The sequence below is a fragment of the Cebidichthys violaceus genome, unplaced genomic scaffold (assembly GCF_023349555.1).
Source record: "Cebidichthys violaceus isolate CVI_PGR_0920_01 unplaced genomic scaffold, fCebVio1.0.p SCAF_5, whole genome shotgun sequence".
NCBI classification, from domain to species: Eukaryota; Metazoa; Chordata; class Actinopteri; order Perciformes; family Stichaeidae; genus Cebidichthys; species Cebidichthys violaceus.
The window spans coordinates 3030001-3046934 of NW_027176705.1; the positions used below are offsets into that span (position 1 = coordinate 3030001).

Sequence of the window (16934 nt, forward strand, 5' to 3'; positions counted from 1 at the left end):
ATCAATTATCACCCCGCCTTGGAGCTAATTAAAGGCCTCATCTCCCAGCTCATCGCTCTACTCAGCACTAACCGAACTTCTCTCAAGGACACGCCAAAGTGGTGACGGGCTGCGCTCAGGAAATGTGTAAACAGAAGCGGCGGCGCGGAGCTGAGGCATCCTTGTGAAGTGCAGCCCGTCATCAGTATCTGTCTGTGCACCTGGGAAACCGCTGTTCCAATCTAACGTCGGCTCCCTTCACGGCCCGGGGTCCCTTTAACTCGATGATCCTACGAGCCAGCTTGTGTATCTATCTATAGAATTTTGGATCAGAAGCCCAGGCAGTTGTTGCGCCGCCAACAGAGGCATCCGGCTCGACGGATTTCCTCTGTGCTTATTTGGCAGCATCCCTTCCATGCACCCAAGACCTGGCTCAGCATTTCAAAAGAGCGTGCTGGAGGTGGGAAACCATCGGTGTCACCTCCAAGGTTACGTTTCTGATCGTTGGATGTGTGTTTGTGTGCTAGTGAGGTATTTTAGAAACGAGTCAACAGGCCTTACAGTAGGTCTGATGGGGCCTTTTTTAAAATCACTTCTTATTTTAGTCCTATAAGCAACATTTAATACTACATTTAAAAGTCTTGCATCAGCTATTTGACCCTTTTTGCCCAAATCACATTTTTGATTTAAAGGAATAGTTTCACAGTTTGTAAAATATGTTTATTTTCTTTCTTGCTAAGACTTAAATGAGAAGATCGACACCCATAATATCTGTAGCATAGCTAAGCTTTAGCTTTATCACATTTAACACTATATATTGTGTGTTTAATCCATATGCAACCTTCTACATGTGGAGCCAAAATACTAATCAGATTGTGATTCTAAAACATGACTGATTTCAGCTTTAACAACACAAAGTAGTAGCCAGAAGAAGTCATGTAGTTGCTGTGAAGCTCTGACATTGTAGTTCATAGTAGATAATACGTCACATACCATGAATAGCAGTCCATACAAACACAACGTCCGCCTTAATTTGTTGTGGAAAAGTTGTTGGCCTCCTTTCATTTTCTTTTGCATAATGATGAGATTGAACCTGAGATGGACTGCAGCGTGCCAAAGAGCTGAATTACGTCCTCACCAGACATTCCTTCCAAACTACAGTCTTCAAGCGTGGTTAGATGATGCTTTTTTTTTTAGACTGGCCTGCAGATTACAGCGCCTAAAGAGCATTGCTGAACTCTGCTCGGCTTCATTTCCCCACAACCTGACTCTCTTCGCTCGGCCTTCCACCCAGGCACTCCAGACATCCGTGGAGTTTTTATAAATGCATCCCACCGGCCTGTTACACTCTCATCTCTGCCAGTGATGGGAGAAATGTCAAGCACAGAAGTCAATATCACCTGGGTCTGTGAGAGTGGGTTTTTTTCTTCAGGGAGCCCAAAAAAAATGGATGAAAACATCAGAGCCCATCATGTTTTGTTATAGCGCCGCTTTAAAGCGCAGTTCTCTGCCTTTCTGTGTCAGACAGAGGCGGGTTCGGTTGATAGCAGGCGGTGCAGGACGTTCCCTTGTTGCTCTGCAATTACACAAACCTGTGTTTGGCTGAGTAAAAGTCAAAGTGTTGGACATGATGGGATATTTTCTCCCTCAGAAGATTTAAAATGAAGACTATTTTTCACCTGTGCAGCTCCAAGCAGAATGCATAATGATTTAAGCTAATTTCCTTGCTCAGTAGTGACACATGTGTTACCGTCAGTGATGGCCAGAAATTGCGTAAATGTAACTAAGACAATGTGTTGCTGGGGCTACTCTGACTCACGCTGCAACAGTTAAGTCTAGACTTTGATATTGTTGGCATGAAGTGGCAGGTATGATTGTGGGATTTTTTTTGTTTTTGTTTCCAATTTGACCCACTGTTCGCTGAGCTGTCAAAGAATGCCACGCATTTCCTGAACTATTTTAAGCATCTAAGACATTTCTTTTCACCCCTGGTAGTTCAAGACCACACGATAGTCGGGTTTAATTACCCACTGCTCGGAATACAACAAATCCTAAATTTCATGCCAATTACATTTGATATTTTCTTCTTTTTTTTAAGCTTTACTGTCCATGACCAAAGAGCGCCACAATGGATTCCTGCGAGCTGACCAAGAATCCTGGAAGGGCGCTTAGAAAGGAAGGAAGGAGCACAGAGCCGAACAGTGTACATGTTTAAGCCCCGCCTCTGTGGGGCAGAATGAATTCATCCTGTAGCGGAGGATATAAGTGCTGGGAGCCTTAATGTAATGGTTATTCAATTGAGCACCGAAAGGTTTGGCTTTTCGTCAAGATATCATTTTGGTGAATCCACAAATCCTGTTACATTTGTGTGATGGCACTGTAATCCAGAGTGTAATAACTATTCATGGTTAGGGTTTTATATACAACCACATGCGCTTTATAGTTATACGTCTTGGAAACGATGGCCTTTAGCCATTGTTTGCTTATTTTTCTTCTTCCCCTCCATCTGGGAGCCTTCCCTCCACTTTAAAGAGTCCCGATGGAGTCTGTTGTGTTTGTTGCTCGATTTGCTTCTGCTAGCTTTGCACCGGAACATCAGTCACATGATTCCACCAGGTCACAATTAGCCTGCAGACTGGTGCTGCAGCGCTGGTCCCTGGGGAGCTGCAGACACATGGCTCTGTTTTGTTTAATGACAGTGTGTGTGTGTGTGTGTGTGTGTGTGTGTGTGTGTGTGTGTGTGTGTGTATATGTAGCTGAGTCAAGAAGGAGGGATTCCTGGTCGGTCAGGCAGATCGTCACACACCGATTTAAAAAAATAAATAAATAAACAAATTGAGACTGGCGCTTGAATGCCATCTGAGGCACAAAGGGAGAATCTGCATGAAGCATTGATTTCTTTTCTAAAATCAGTACTTCTGCCCTCTAAACTATGCAAATTTCAGCTGTAACCAAGTAGTTATTTTTACATCAAAATACAGCATACTGTAGAGGTCATGGAGATCTGATTTTTTTATTTTTTTTAATCTCTCTGCGTGTGAGTGCAGACACTGTTGCTTTTGTGTCACTACAGGAGGCAGCCAGACTTCCGTCTTGCAAACAGAGCAGCTCTGTGATGTGAGTGCCCACCAGGAAGCTGAACACTTCCAGTTCTTCTTAGTGGGATTCCACACTTTCATTTCATTCCATTCTGTGAATGAGAAACAAGTCCACCAAACAATTTTATTGTATTTCTTTTCTTTTTTTTTTTTTTTATTGGTCGCAGTTAAAATTAGCTAGTTATTGAGACAGGAACAGCAGATAGCGCAAGAAACACTATCTGCAGTTATTTGTTGGAAAATAAGGAATGGCTTGCTCGCTCCAGGATTAAGGAAGTGCTCCCATCCTGTCAGGAAGTGTTTACAACTTTGTGACATTCTCTTTTTAACTTGACATGTCTGTGCTCGCCCCTGTGTGTGTGTGTGTGTGTGTGTGTGTGTGTGTGTGTGTGTGTGTGTGTGTGTAGGCCTGGGCATTCTGGCTGCTGCTTGCTCGCTAAAATGTAACCGGGGTTAATGTTCTCGGCTGTTTCGACATGAGCAATCGAGATGTCGGAAATAGTGACAAATGGTGGCTTAGCTGTTGCATGCTCCACGGAGGGCTCTTTGTGGCAACAGATGAATGATTGTCCCCCCCACCCCCTTGATATTGCTTCTACAGCGTTTTGCTATCCTGAGACGTGAAGCCATGTAGCAATGGCAGTGCTATGGGACTCCACCCTGCGCGCTCGCTCTATTGTCAGTGTAGGCGACGTGCAGGGACCTCGGTACATCCCCCCCCCCACACACACACACAGGGAGGCTATCTGAGGCCACAGAGCTTCCAGCCTCAATCGAGACGGCTTTGTTTACAGCCTGACTGTGGCTTGTTTTTCTCCCTGCTTTATAAATCACTCTCCCAAAATCAAAGCCTCCGTCCCAGCGGATCTCCTCATGTTGTTTCATGAAGCCCTACTTTCCTAATTGTGTCAGTTTCCCTCTTCTAGGAGCTGTGATAAACAATAGTGTGTTTTTGCTTCTGCGCTGTGGTCGCGTCACCACAGGGGAGTGTTATCACGTGTCCATGGTATGTATCAGCATGTTTGATGGGCTAACAACTTCATTACTCCTTTTTTCCCCCCGCCTTCTACCTCGTCCTCAAATTAAAAAAAAAAAGAATGTTTGCGCAATAATTGTAACCGTAGTGATGAGGGAAATTAGCGTAGCCCATGCTGAGGACAAATCGCTCATTCACAGGAGTGAGGGATTATCATATTTGATAAAATACCAACATTCCATTGTAGCGCCTGGATTATTATAGACTCTTGTGCTGTATGTAGCAGAAACACTGCTAATACATCTATCACAGAGAGAAGGGGGCAGAGGAAGGAAATTGGATTTTGTCAAGCGTGTCGTCAAGTACTTAATCTTGAATATCTGTTGCGTATTAAGAGCACCTTCATAGTGTGCAGCCCATGGCCTCCTCCCCTCTCTCCACTGGGGGTCTTAAGTGGCCGTGTGGAGTGTGTTTCAATGAAGGAGGTCCTCAGGGACAAGTTGGGCTGCTTTGTGTGCTTCACTGCCTTGGGTGCTAAAGGAAGATGCAGTCATTCATCAGGAGAGGAGGGCAGCAAGAGTGGGAATTCATTGAAAAGTTTTTTTTTTTACCATGCTTAAAATTGTGGAAGTATAGAAAGGAATGGATGGGGGACGCGGGACATACAAGTTTTCTCCAAGTGCAGTTTAGTTTAGTGTTGTTTAGATCCTGAAGACACTTGTTTTACACGTCCACTTACTTTATAGCCTGATGACATACTGATGGTGCTGAGGGGTTATGTACAGCAGACCAATTAGCAGCTTGTGTGGATGTTTTATAATTCAATACAATAGTTGTGGCCTTTGACCTTTTTAAAATACACAAAGCTTTAGTTTTCCAACGTCTTTTCAGGTCAAACAACAGAAAAAGAGTTACGCTATTAGTTATTCAAAAAAAGGTTTTGCAACAACAATGCAACAATTTAATTTTGTGGACACGGAACAGAAGAGAACAGTCACCTAAACACCTTTCAACACTTTTAAGACGGATTAATGTGATTATTCGATTGTATTAGAATGTTTGCCGTCTGAAAATAGGTATAGAGGTGTTCTGGGATGCTACAATGTACGGTTTTTGGATTTTAAAGATGCTTTTAAGCAGATGAGAACACCCACATAAGACCTCTGCACTACAAATGCAGATCACTCCAGAAATTATAGAGGGGATTCTGTTAAATCTCATATTGACATTTACCAAAGGGATGAGAAGGCAAAAGACCTGCAGTTGGTGAATCAGGCATGTTGAGGATACAGTGGTATCTGGTTATTTTCCCACAGGAAAAAAAGCTTCAGTAGCAAAAAATATGAAAATATGATTCACAGCATATGATCTTCTCTGTTAATGTGATGTTGACTCTATGACTGATATTTCATCCGCCGTAGTTGTTTGTGTGCACTCATATGAAGACGCTACCTAGTTTTTGTGAGACAAGATATTTGATGTTATATGTTACTAGACGTTTTCCAGTGTGAAAGACGGCTGTCATGTCATCAAGTTAAAATGACAGAACACGTATTTGTAACTTCTTGCAGGTCTCAGGATTTTTTAAAACTCTTAAGAAGTGAAACTTTGAGGAGTTCATCGTGATTGCCAGCGACCTCATTTGTACGGACTGAATGTCTTTGGATGGTCTGATTAAAATGAGCATCGACTAATGGAGACTAGATATCCCACTACCTCACTGATTGAGACCTAGACAGACCAGGATTTGTGAGTGCATATGTGCAGTGTTATGACACACAGTATACTGGACTATGGGTGCAATAAAAGCCTCATAATGCACAGCAACCCATACACACAGTGGACTAGCCAGGTGTACATAAGGTGTTTTACACCATTTTCCATTCAATACTATTATGGCTCCACTATTTCATGTATTGCTGATGTTTTACCCACAAGTGTGCGGTGCAGGTTATCACTGTCGCTGCTGCTGCTGCTGCTGCATCTGGAAGCATTCCCATGCAAGCCACGATCAACAACAGGCTAAATCAGTTTGTGCCAAAAAAGGAACCGGCTTCACCCCGAAAGCCGCCCCCACATGGGTAAGAGTGCCAGAGATCTGAAGAACCAACATTTACTGTGGTCTGAATCTTAAAGGGGACGATGGTGTGTAATACATGTGTGTGTGTGTGTGTGTGCAGCCAGAAGTGAGCTGTTCCTTTTGAACAGCGCAGATGTCGCTGAGGGAGGATGGCTGAGCACATTGTTGTGCAAAGGGGATTGATAAATGTAATACACACACAGTGAATGGCAGTATACGTCGCAGATAGACTCTCTGCATCCGGAGCTTGCTGTTGCGGTTTAAGAAGATGCACTTTTGAGGCTGAGTGGTAGGAAAGGAAAGAGAGAAGGGAGGTTTTTTCATAATCATCAGTTCGTACACGTTGTGGAGAGGTTTGGGCATGTTTTAGTCTTGTTGTCAGTGAACTCAGTATTTGTTTGTATTGATTCTCAAGGACGAGCCGGCTCGCTAACGCTGAGCCGCTGCTCTTGAATGATTCTCCAATTAGCTTAAAAGCAAAGCTAATGAATATACCTGGAACATAAACGGTATTTTTCTTCATCTGAAGGGAAGTGCTCTCCGTCGGTGTGGGGACCGCAGTAGCTTGTGACTGATTGTGAAAAAGGCGTCTTTATAGCAAATATAGTAATTTGATTAGCGGCCTCTGCAGACTCCTAAGCAGGCCTTTAGAGGAGGCACATCACTCTTCCAGGCTCATAGAAGCAGGAGCTAAAGCAGCAGCCGTGTTTCTCTGGAAACATTTCAATAAAGTTTCATTAATGTCAGGTCTGTATGGTGGGAAATGCAAGCGTGCACTGTCTCTCCTTTTCCGTCTGCCTAATCTGTTTGGTAGAGCCCAGCAGGGCTTCGTCTTCACAAGGGGGCTCCGATGAATTGTAACCAGATTTGCGCTCTCTCTTCTTCGAAAACATGAAAGTATCTCATTGATGGTAACTGCATTATGTCAACAGAGAAGCTGTGATCGTGCTTGCTTTAATAAATTGCCTCGAGGGAGTCTTTCTTGCCACTATGTTCTTTCTAGAACTGGTGCCAAGTTCTCTTAGGACGACTGCACACTGCACACACGACATCCATCCTATGTTTACAGACGCAGATAAAGTGCAAGAGCTATCAGCAGAGGCGCCGCGATGATGCTCTGCTTGCTGAGTTTGGGGTTTTTATGTGAACATTTTCCATCCAAGAGGAGGAAACGTACTTTATGCATGGCAGCTCAAAGATAGAACAAAAACAGTGTCTCCTTATCTCGCGTCTCCTCTCACCCCTCTTCTTTAAAGTGGCTTTCTGTCCTCCCAATAGTGGCATGCTTTCTTTTTTGTTACACTGAAGAACAAAAGAGCAATAGCAGCAAAGAAAACAAAAGCCTTTTGAAATGCCTTAATGCAATTGAGCTGCTAAGCACTGAGTTGTATTAGGTTATCAGTGGCTGAAATCCCTTGTGGCGTGAGACATAAATCACACACGTCAGCCCTCTTCCCCCCCCCCCCCCCCTCCTCTCTCGTTCTGCAGCCTGCTGACGTTTCTGGCAGATCTCAGGGGGGCTTCAACCTTGACTATCCCGAGACGCATTCAATCCTTCCCGGACAAGCCATGACATTAATATCATATTCCTGTCTGCGTTCATTTAGCCGGAGTGAGATCAGTCTTTATTTCCATATGTCTAAAGGTGTTTATCTGATAATCGCCGGGGGAAATTGCCTGGTTTTGCGTTTGCTTCAGGTTGTTTATGGTGGCGACACCGGACATGTGGCTCACTCACAATGCAGACAAAGAAATGTTGCAGCCTATTTTTGAATTATTATTGTATTAACTATCAGAGATTGTGAATTGTTTCATCATTTTGCTCCAGATTAACTAACGAGCCAGCCCGAACACATTTACTCTCCATTAAGAGTGCAGGAGGAGAATTGAGGCCGATATTTCCTCACTTCTAATGGAAGTCTGAGGCCCCGATCGAATTGCAATCCTTCAAGGCTCCGGCATCGTCGGGCTCCGGCGTTGAGCCGAAGAGGCAGGTGCCTGTTAGAGTCTCCCGCCTTCGCTAATGCGTCCCCTCTGTTCCCGCTGATTGGAAGTCGGCTTCATTGCCCGAGAGCTGCGGTGCATTTTCAAGAAGTTGCTCTCTTCGCTTGCGAGCTGCCAGAGCTCTGTCAGGTGTAAGACATGGCCAGCCTGGGATCTGAGCTGAGGAATGGAAGTAATTGAGTGTTTTTTTTTTTCTCTCTCTCTCTCTCTCTCTCTCTCTCTCTCTCTCTCTCTCTCTCTCTCTCTCTCGCACTCTCGCGCTCTCTGCTGCAGCAGTAAAGGAACCTAGCTTCCACGGGGACCTGGCCTAAGCCTCTGAAGTGGCTTTGAGAGATTCATATAGGCTTACAGCGCGGCTTAGCAGAGACCTGATGTATTGAGGCAGTCTTGTGCTGAGGGGGGGGGGGGGGGGTGCTTTCATGACAAGTGTGGCTTGGCTGCAGTCCTGACACACCCTGGTACAAGGCAGATGGCGTGTCCCCAGGCGACGCTGCCACTCTCTAGCACCCCTCCTGCTGTCCAGCAGTCATTAGTACAGTGGGACAGGAAGGACACATTAGAACAATTTGGAAATATGAATCACCTCCTCCACCCCAAACATGAACTACGCTGCAGGGCTGGGTGATGGTACCTCACAGGGACCGTCTGTTTATCTAGATAGGTGATGGTTCAAGGAAGGATCTGTGTAAGCTGAATTTAATTACACTGCTGCCTGCTAATGGGTAACAATAGGATGTTGTAGTTGTACACATTACAGCTTTGTAAAGGTATGAATGTGACACACAGGGTGGAGCCGGTAATGACCATGCAGTGAAGAAATTCCCCTTTCATAAAAAGACACCTCGCAAACAAACAACTCCTGTTAGTCACCTCTATTACTGCAATGTTGAGCTGTTTTGCAACACAATTTCCTAATACTTCTAAATGAAAGTGAAAAAGCAAGAAGCACAACTTCTTTTTGTTTCATTTTTATTCAACATGCTGGTAGCTGGTTTGTCATTAGCTTAAACTTGTATTTCATGGGTAAAGGAAATGTGACTGTCCCTGCTGACTGGAATAAGAACATGAGCCAGGTGCTGAATAGAGCTTTTCCAACTCTGAGCTAAATTAACACATTCCTGTAAAATGTAAATCCTTTTTTTTAATTTTTTTTTTTAGTGTAGCTGTTTGATGACCAGCCTGTGCAACCTTATTCTGGATACAGCGACCATAATTAAGATATTCACATTACTAGCAGCTGCATATGTTTTCCTTATATCAGACCAACTGAATTTGAAGTGAGAAATGTTGATTGTAGACACTTTATAATTGCATATTGTCTTGACAAGGTTTTAAGATTATAAAATGACAAAAGCTCATTTCAAATACTGACTCAGCCTCTGCAGAGGTCATTTTAAAAGAGCAGCCGAGATCCACTTGTGACTGATTGCAGATTCCTGTTTCGCTTCAAGAGCACCAGCAGGCCCATTAGACTCTGATTCAGCCTGATTTTGATTGTTTGTGATGGCCAAAAATGCACATACATTAGAGTTCAAGTGAAGTGTTTTTACCTCATCTGCCCTTTAGTACCATGCTACTTCAGACATTACCAAACTAATATTCCCCAAGCCATGATTACAATAGCAGAGCTGTTGCATATCAGGCTCAAACTAAAAGTGGAGCGTTTGAGTCTTTGTCCGTGATTGCATCACTCTTGTCTGATGCGATCAGAAAGTTTCACCACACACACTGCCCTATTATTTGTCCTACATTATGTCAACAGGAAAGGAAAACTATGACGTAATGTGTTTGGAGTGGCTCCACACAACTCCGTAAGGGACATCATTTCCCGAAACATGCCCAAACATCCTTTGGCTCATGAAGGCGGTAGAGGTCTAAGGTGTGGGCTCTGCTAAAACCTAACCGGCTAAACCTCACTGTGGGCAAATATGTAAGCTGCTGCTGTCATCTTAAGCTGCTGGAGAGAATGTAAGATGCAGCATGTGGAGTGTTTTATCACATTTGTGGGCTATTGGTCTCAAACCTCGAGCCACTCTGCTACAGTATGTGGACTGCAGTCAAATGGGCACTGGCCTTCATCCCTCCCATTTAGGTGATTCATATGTTTCTTTAGTCAGGGTTACTTATTCTTAGGTTTGGGCTGTGTTTGCACTGACTGTATCTGAAGTGGGTTTGGCACACGCTCTGATGACTGATGGCTGAGTTTCTATACAACAGGATGTGAGATGGTAATAGTGACACTGTGGCTGTAGTGCATAATAATCTGGTTTGTCTCTGGGGTAGCAAAGATGTTGCTAATCTGAATGATTGAATTTTAATTGAGTGAATTATGTATCTTTCTGTGGCACAAAAACAAACCAGGAAAAAAAATGTTTGCGTTGGATTTCTTTTCCCCCTTGCTTGAATTCACAGAAGCAAAACATTTGAGGAACCCATAATTATGCTGTGGCAGAAACAAAAGTCCTAGTTATTTTCCCCAAAACAGACGGAGAGGGCATATTGAAGAAGGTGGATTTAACACACAGTAGCTGCTATGAAAAACATCCGTGGTACTTACTTCCCTTGCTATTATCGCTAATCCATGTATAGTGGAGATGATTTGTGCCAGCATTGCTATGTCGCTAAGCGGCTTACAAATTATCCCGACTGAACTTTCTAGCATATAACACCTGGAAACTCTTTTTAGAGTGCGTGAAATGATACTTGACCCCCGTCAGTACTGTAAAAATGTCGGTGCTTTCCCAGCCGAAGACAAATCCCAGAGTTGGAAAGGTATATCTGTACATTTTACTTGCTTCCCTGAGGGTTGGCAGGTGTGCGCGTGTGTGTGTGTGTGTGTGTGTGTGTGTGTGTGTGTGTGTGTGTGTGTGTGTGGCACTCTCACGGGTGGCCTGCATATGGGGTTTGCTTCTGGGAAGCAAATCCATTTGGGAAGCTCCCTCTGTGGCAAAGATGGACAGCGGTCGGGTCTCAGGGATCGGGGTGGTGGAGGCACGGCGTGGCGGGCACGAGGCTCGGTCCACCGCCGGTCTGCCCCGCCCGACCCCGTCCACCAGATGAGTGATGAGCTTGTTCATAATGAGACCAAATCCCTTCCTCTCACACATGACTCATAGGGTGTAGTGCCAGGCATGTGCGCGCTCTACATGCTCGCTGAGGTGTGTGCATGAGCGTTTCCTTATTTGTTTTGAAACCCTTGACTCAAATGTTTCCAAGTAACGGAACAAGCGGTCAGTGCCCTTCTCCTCTGACCACTGATTGGCAGGACTAGACTGTCTGGAGCCACAACAGAGAAAAAGCCCCCCCAGTCACACCCTCTCCCTCATTATCCAATGACCAAGAGGACGGACGGCTCAGATGGTCGCCTCTTTCCTTTCACAGGGTGGATCTCTGCTTCTGAAGCGGTCTCCTGGTAGATGAAGCAAACATTTTAGGAAGCAAATACCACCCCCCCCCCCGAGGCACTATAGATGCGGACCGCTGCTCCGCTCCCTAAAGGTTTGAGCTGTATTTCTGGGTCCTGGGACGTTCACTTAATTGCCATCTACTGCACAAAAACGCTCAGCGAAAGAGCAAGGACTGCAATTAGCCGTGGCTCGCTGCCAGCTCGGCATAAATCTACCAAATTGTTTCTCCTCAGAAAGTTGAGCAGCCGTGGTCCTCTTTCCTCTTCTTCTTTCCTCTTCTTTTGAAAAATGTAGGCCTGACGTATAATTAGGCCGACCAGCAGTAGCAGAGAGCGTGCTGTAAGGCTAAAAGCTGAGGCATTGTGGTGGTGTGCTAAGACATGGGGGGGGTGTGCGCTTTTCCCTTTATGTTCCGGCCTACCTCGATCACTAGATCTTGTCCTGTCCTGGGCCTCAGCAGTGTCTGTCTTGCACCTTTCCTGACTCCTACCCATGCGGTATTGTTTAACAGAGTAGCAAAATGAATTCCCTTCTTGATATTTGACTTTTTTTCCCCTCACCTTTCTTTGTTTTCCTTTTCTCATGCAGCCCATCATCCTTGAAGACTACGCGGACCCTTTCGATGCTGAGCAGGCTGGCGGAACTCAGACCAGTACGGAAAAGGTGACGACAGAGAACGATGGCTACATGGAGCCTTATGAGGCCCAGAAGATGATGGCAGGTAGATCAGTTTTCAATTTTCTAATATCTCGATTTCCCTGTCACTCAGCTGCCTCCATCCATTACATTACATTACAGTCATTTAGCAGACGCTTTTATCCAAAGCGACTTACAATTCAGGATCTATCTACACACCGTAGACGCAGCTACGGGAGCAATTTTGGGGTTAAGTGTCTTGCTCAAGGACACATTGACATGAGACTAGTAGAGCAGGAGCCGGGGATCGAACCGCCGACCCTCTGATTGAAAGGCACGGTCACAATCACCTTCACACCTTCAGTAATTGCAGGTTAAGGGGACAAGTAATGGATTTTTGTTTTGGCTATGATTTCATATTGTTTATCCCAGTGGAGCGTTAATTAGTATGCAGTGTCATATGGCCATATGTTTATTAACGAACAGGCTTAGATGGCCTAATGCCTATTCACGTGACGGGTGCAGCAGAGCAAAAATGACCTGTGTGACATGAAAGATGTCAAAACATTTTCAAAAGCAGAGAAAGAAAAAAACACCTCAGGGGTCCAATGAAGAGAGAGTAGTTTTTTAAAATGTTTTTCTCCTGCTGAACTGTGTCCATGTGGAGACGGCCACTTGCTGGGATTTCCAGGAAGGGACAACAATAGCTAAGTGCTAACAGAAGAATTCAGCTGAACCACATTCTCCACAGCGTTGTCACAGTGAGCCAGGCAGTGACAAAGAATGTGCAGAAACAGAGGAGAAATGATGAACAATGTGTCGAAAACAAAACATGTGGTTGCTGGTTTTCTTTCCTAAACAGACATAAGAAAGGAATGTTACAAACAAATGTTTCAATGACTGTCAAATGTCAATGGATGTTTCTGGAACTACAAGACATCAGTACTTTTTACCTTGATAAAGTGACATACCATCTATATGCAGGTACCTCTCACCCCCCCGCACGTGATACTGTACTCTTATAGACACACACACACACCCACTTCCATTGCTCCCACAAAGGCAGGACATGTCTCTGTCCCTCATTGGCAATTTTCTTTTAATGGGCCTCCAGACAATCTCTTGTTTTCATCTGTCTTACTGTTTTGACCTCTGGCCCAGTGAACGCCTCAGCTGAGCGCAAAAACTGAAGATGTATCGCCTCTCTCAGGTGGAGGAAGCTTTTAAGAAAAAAAGAAATCTGAGCAAGGCTTTTGTGGTACTACTTGAATCTTGAAGTGATTCCAGGTTTTTTTTCGGTGCTTTTTACCTTCATCTTGACACAGTTTTTCATGTTGACTCTTATTGACGAGCTAAACTCTGCTGGCAGCAATTGTCTGTCTTGAGTTTTGTTTTGTTTCTGGTTGCTCCTGTCTTTGAACCCTGGAGTGGTGTTGTTTTCAAGCTCCCTGCTTTGATCCATCATATCTATTGATTGAAAGTTTTTGTCTGCTGTTTTGACTGAGCCGGCAGGGTGTTGTTTTAAATAGAGATGTTAGTGGATTGCTTTGGCTCTTCTGTCATCCTTTTAATATTCATACTCGTCCATGGACTTGTTCGCCGATGATTGTTTTCACAAGCACTAAATAATACATTTAATTCAGACGGGCTGACACATAGGTAGGAGGACTGGCATTATATGAGGAGGGTGCATTTAACAAAATGTCTGTTTTTTTCACAATTTATTTTTTAACTTTTTCATCATAGACACAACATATACATACAAAAAAAAGAAAAACAATTTTAACAATATTTGATATGTTCACCTGCAGACAGACAAACATGTGAAAAGTCTAGAATCTGTGAGTTAGCATGCAATATGAATCATGCTCATAGCACCCATAATACATAATAATGATCAGGGGAAATCTAAAAGTATAGTTATAGGTAACTGCATTGAAAACCCCAAAATTATGTTTCACTGGTTCATTATTTGTACCGTTCAACATTTATGTATTCCGGCCAGACATACAGAGCATGAATGCTCTTTTTCAGCAACACCTTCCTCCAAATACACACACTCACACTTGGATGCTGCCCAGTTCAGCCCCACCGGTGCAGTTGGGGGTTAAGTGCCTTGCCCAAGGGTACCTCAATGATGTAATGAGGGTCAAGGCGCTGCTCTTTCACATTCTCTCGCTGTGCAAGGCCTGATGCATGCACCAATACGGTCAGTATACTGATGTGGATGTAGAGTAATTGCTGCATCCCTCATTCTGGCAGCATATTGGTCAGGCAGAACTGCACACTCAGAATTTAGTTGGCCAAAAAGGAGAGAGAGGAACTATAACACGGGCTGCTGCACTGAAGCAGAGTAAGGAGCTCATGTCTGTCTGTCTCTCTGTCTGTCTCTCTGTCTGTCTGTCTGTCTGTCTGTATCTGTGTTAATATTACTCTCTCTCATCTCTTTCACTCCCCAAGCAAGACAGTGTTTTTGTTCTCAATGACAACCTGCACTGTTTCCTTCAGACGGCTGTAGATGGCCGTAGCTTCAAACAGCCTCCCTTCTTTGTCTCTTCCCGGCGCTTTGCTTTCACAGACGAGTGCAGATGGACACAAAACTAACCAAACAAGCCAAAACAACAGAATTTTTTTCTATTCATAGTTGTCAGAGCGAGTTTTTAATTTACCACCAGCCAAATTCACATCGTCTATGAAACGGTGAGTCTACCTCCCCAATAAATGGGCTATAGCTGTCTCAACTTGTGAAATTCAAAGGTGTGTAACAGATAGTTTCTCATGAGAAGTGTTTCCAATTAATTCTAAGAAGTAGACTGAAAATGAATCAGACGGCCTGACGTTTTTAGTTTGTCTTCACAGACGACCTTTACGTTTCAAGTTTCAGCACAAGATTTACTTTGAGCTGCTGTCGGCTTGGATCTCACTTAGCAGACACACTTGCACACACTTGCACACACTGCTGTGCCAATTAAGTTTTTAAATTTTTTTATTTCCATATCAATCTCAGTAATTGAATACTACTACTACTACGGATATTTATAATTTCCTACATAAGAGGCCTTGATATCGATTTTGCATATTAACTTGTGAAATCTCCGTTTGAAGCTCATATTCCATGTTCACATACAGAGACATTTGTATGTCATAACCTCCTGGAAGTGGACACCTCAGATTAGTATCTTTTGCTGAGTAATCACGTGTGGTTTTGCATTGCACTTAGCCGAGATTAGGGGAGGACCAGACAGTAGGTACTCTGTAAAGCAATATTGTGATTAAGCTGATTCCATGGATGGAAAATGTTCCATAACCCTCTCATTTACAGATACTAAAATTGTGGGGATTTTGTTTGTAAAGTTTGATTTAGGAATCGCAGTGATGGAGTGTATATGGCATTTAACCTCTATATTTTTCATGGTATTGCTGCTGTAGGTTACTAGAAGTCTTTTCAATGCAAAGATTCTTCTGCCAAACCTAAGGTTGATTAGCTCAACTTGTACAATGATGCAGCAGAAGGCACAGGTGCTTCCTGTATATGCCTCTGAATAGCAAGTATGAGGTCAGCCTGTACTCTTATACTGATTAGAAAAAGGCTTTTCACATTCCTCCGCTCTCTCCCTTGCATTTTGCATTTTGCATTTTATGAACCATTTCAGTCTCATGAGTTAAACAACCCGATTGATTATTACGTTTTAGCATCAATTCACTGCAAGCTATGAAAAGCTATTCATATATTTCTATAAAGAACAAAAGGCTTGTTGCACAATAAAATCCAGCGGCCAATCAGATGTCTGCGTGTCTTATTTCCGCTGCTGATGTCATTCCATTCACTGAAGTGTGAACCATGTAAGAAGCTCTTTAGAGTCTTTCAAGGCTACTTATCCTCCCTTTAGTTTATTGTCTACAACAGAGGAAATACATTTCAAGGCACACTGCGTCGTTGAAAGCCTACAGACCCGAATGAGACAGTTTTTCTCGCAGGATTTTTATGAGACTATGATCGATGGACCTCAGACCCTCTAAAGGGGGTCCGGGGGCATGCTACCCCCCAATAAAAGTTTGTACATTTTAATGTTTGATGCATCAATATGGTGCAGATAGAGAGCAAAATTAAGAGGCTAGATTTCTGAACAACTTTGAGCTCTTGAAAACAATTCTGTGCCCTCGTTCTTGCAGTGGTGGAATGTTACCAAGTACATTTAGGCTACTCAAGTATTGTTGCTAAGTAAAATGTTGAGGTACTTGCACTTGAGTATTTCCATTTGATGTACTTTTATACTTCTAGTCCACTACATCTGAGGGAAATATTGTACTTTTAGCTTACTAATATCAGTTACTAGTTAAGCTGCTTTGCAGGTTCATATTACTCATACAAAATATAGATCAACTAATAAACTTGATGTATCATTAGGCAGCATATAGCCTAATTATTAAGTATATAAAGTAGTTAAAATTAGCTTCACCTTTACCAGCTGCATCATTACAGTGATGAACACATTAATGAATCAATATTTATAATCCAAGTATATAGGCCTACCATAAATGTGTTATTTATTATTATTATTATTATTTATTTTCTACATAATGAGTTGGCAATACTTTTATACTTGTGGTACTCAGTAACATTTTGAATGCAGGAGTTTTTCATGTATTTTACACTGTACATCAGTAAATAATGTAGTCATCAACACATTGGTTGTATAGATATGAATGATGATGACACAGCAAAGAAGTCACACTCACAAAGCATGGGTAAA

The 16934-nt window shown here is 43.3% G+C and overlaps 1 protein-coding gene across 4 annotated transcripts in view; it reads left to right on the forward strand.

The window, feature by feature from the left end:
* zgc:158464 (uncharacterized protein LOC791139 homolog) overlaps positions 1–16934 on the forward strand; it is a 91450-nt gene that overhangs the window by 4719 nt on the left and 69797 nt on the right. For all 4 annotated transcript variants that reach the window (XM_068730241.1, XM_068730239.1, XM_068730240.1 and 1 more), the window contains exon 2: positions 12133–12265. In XM_068730241.1, coding sequence (XP_068586342.1) covers positions 12133–12265 — 133 coding nt within the window. The remainder of the gene's footprint in view (positions 1–12132; positions 12266–16934) is intronic.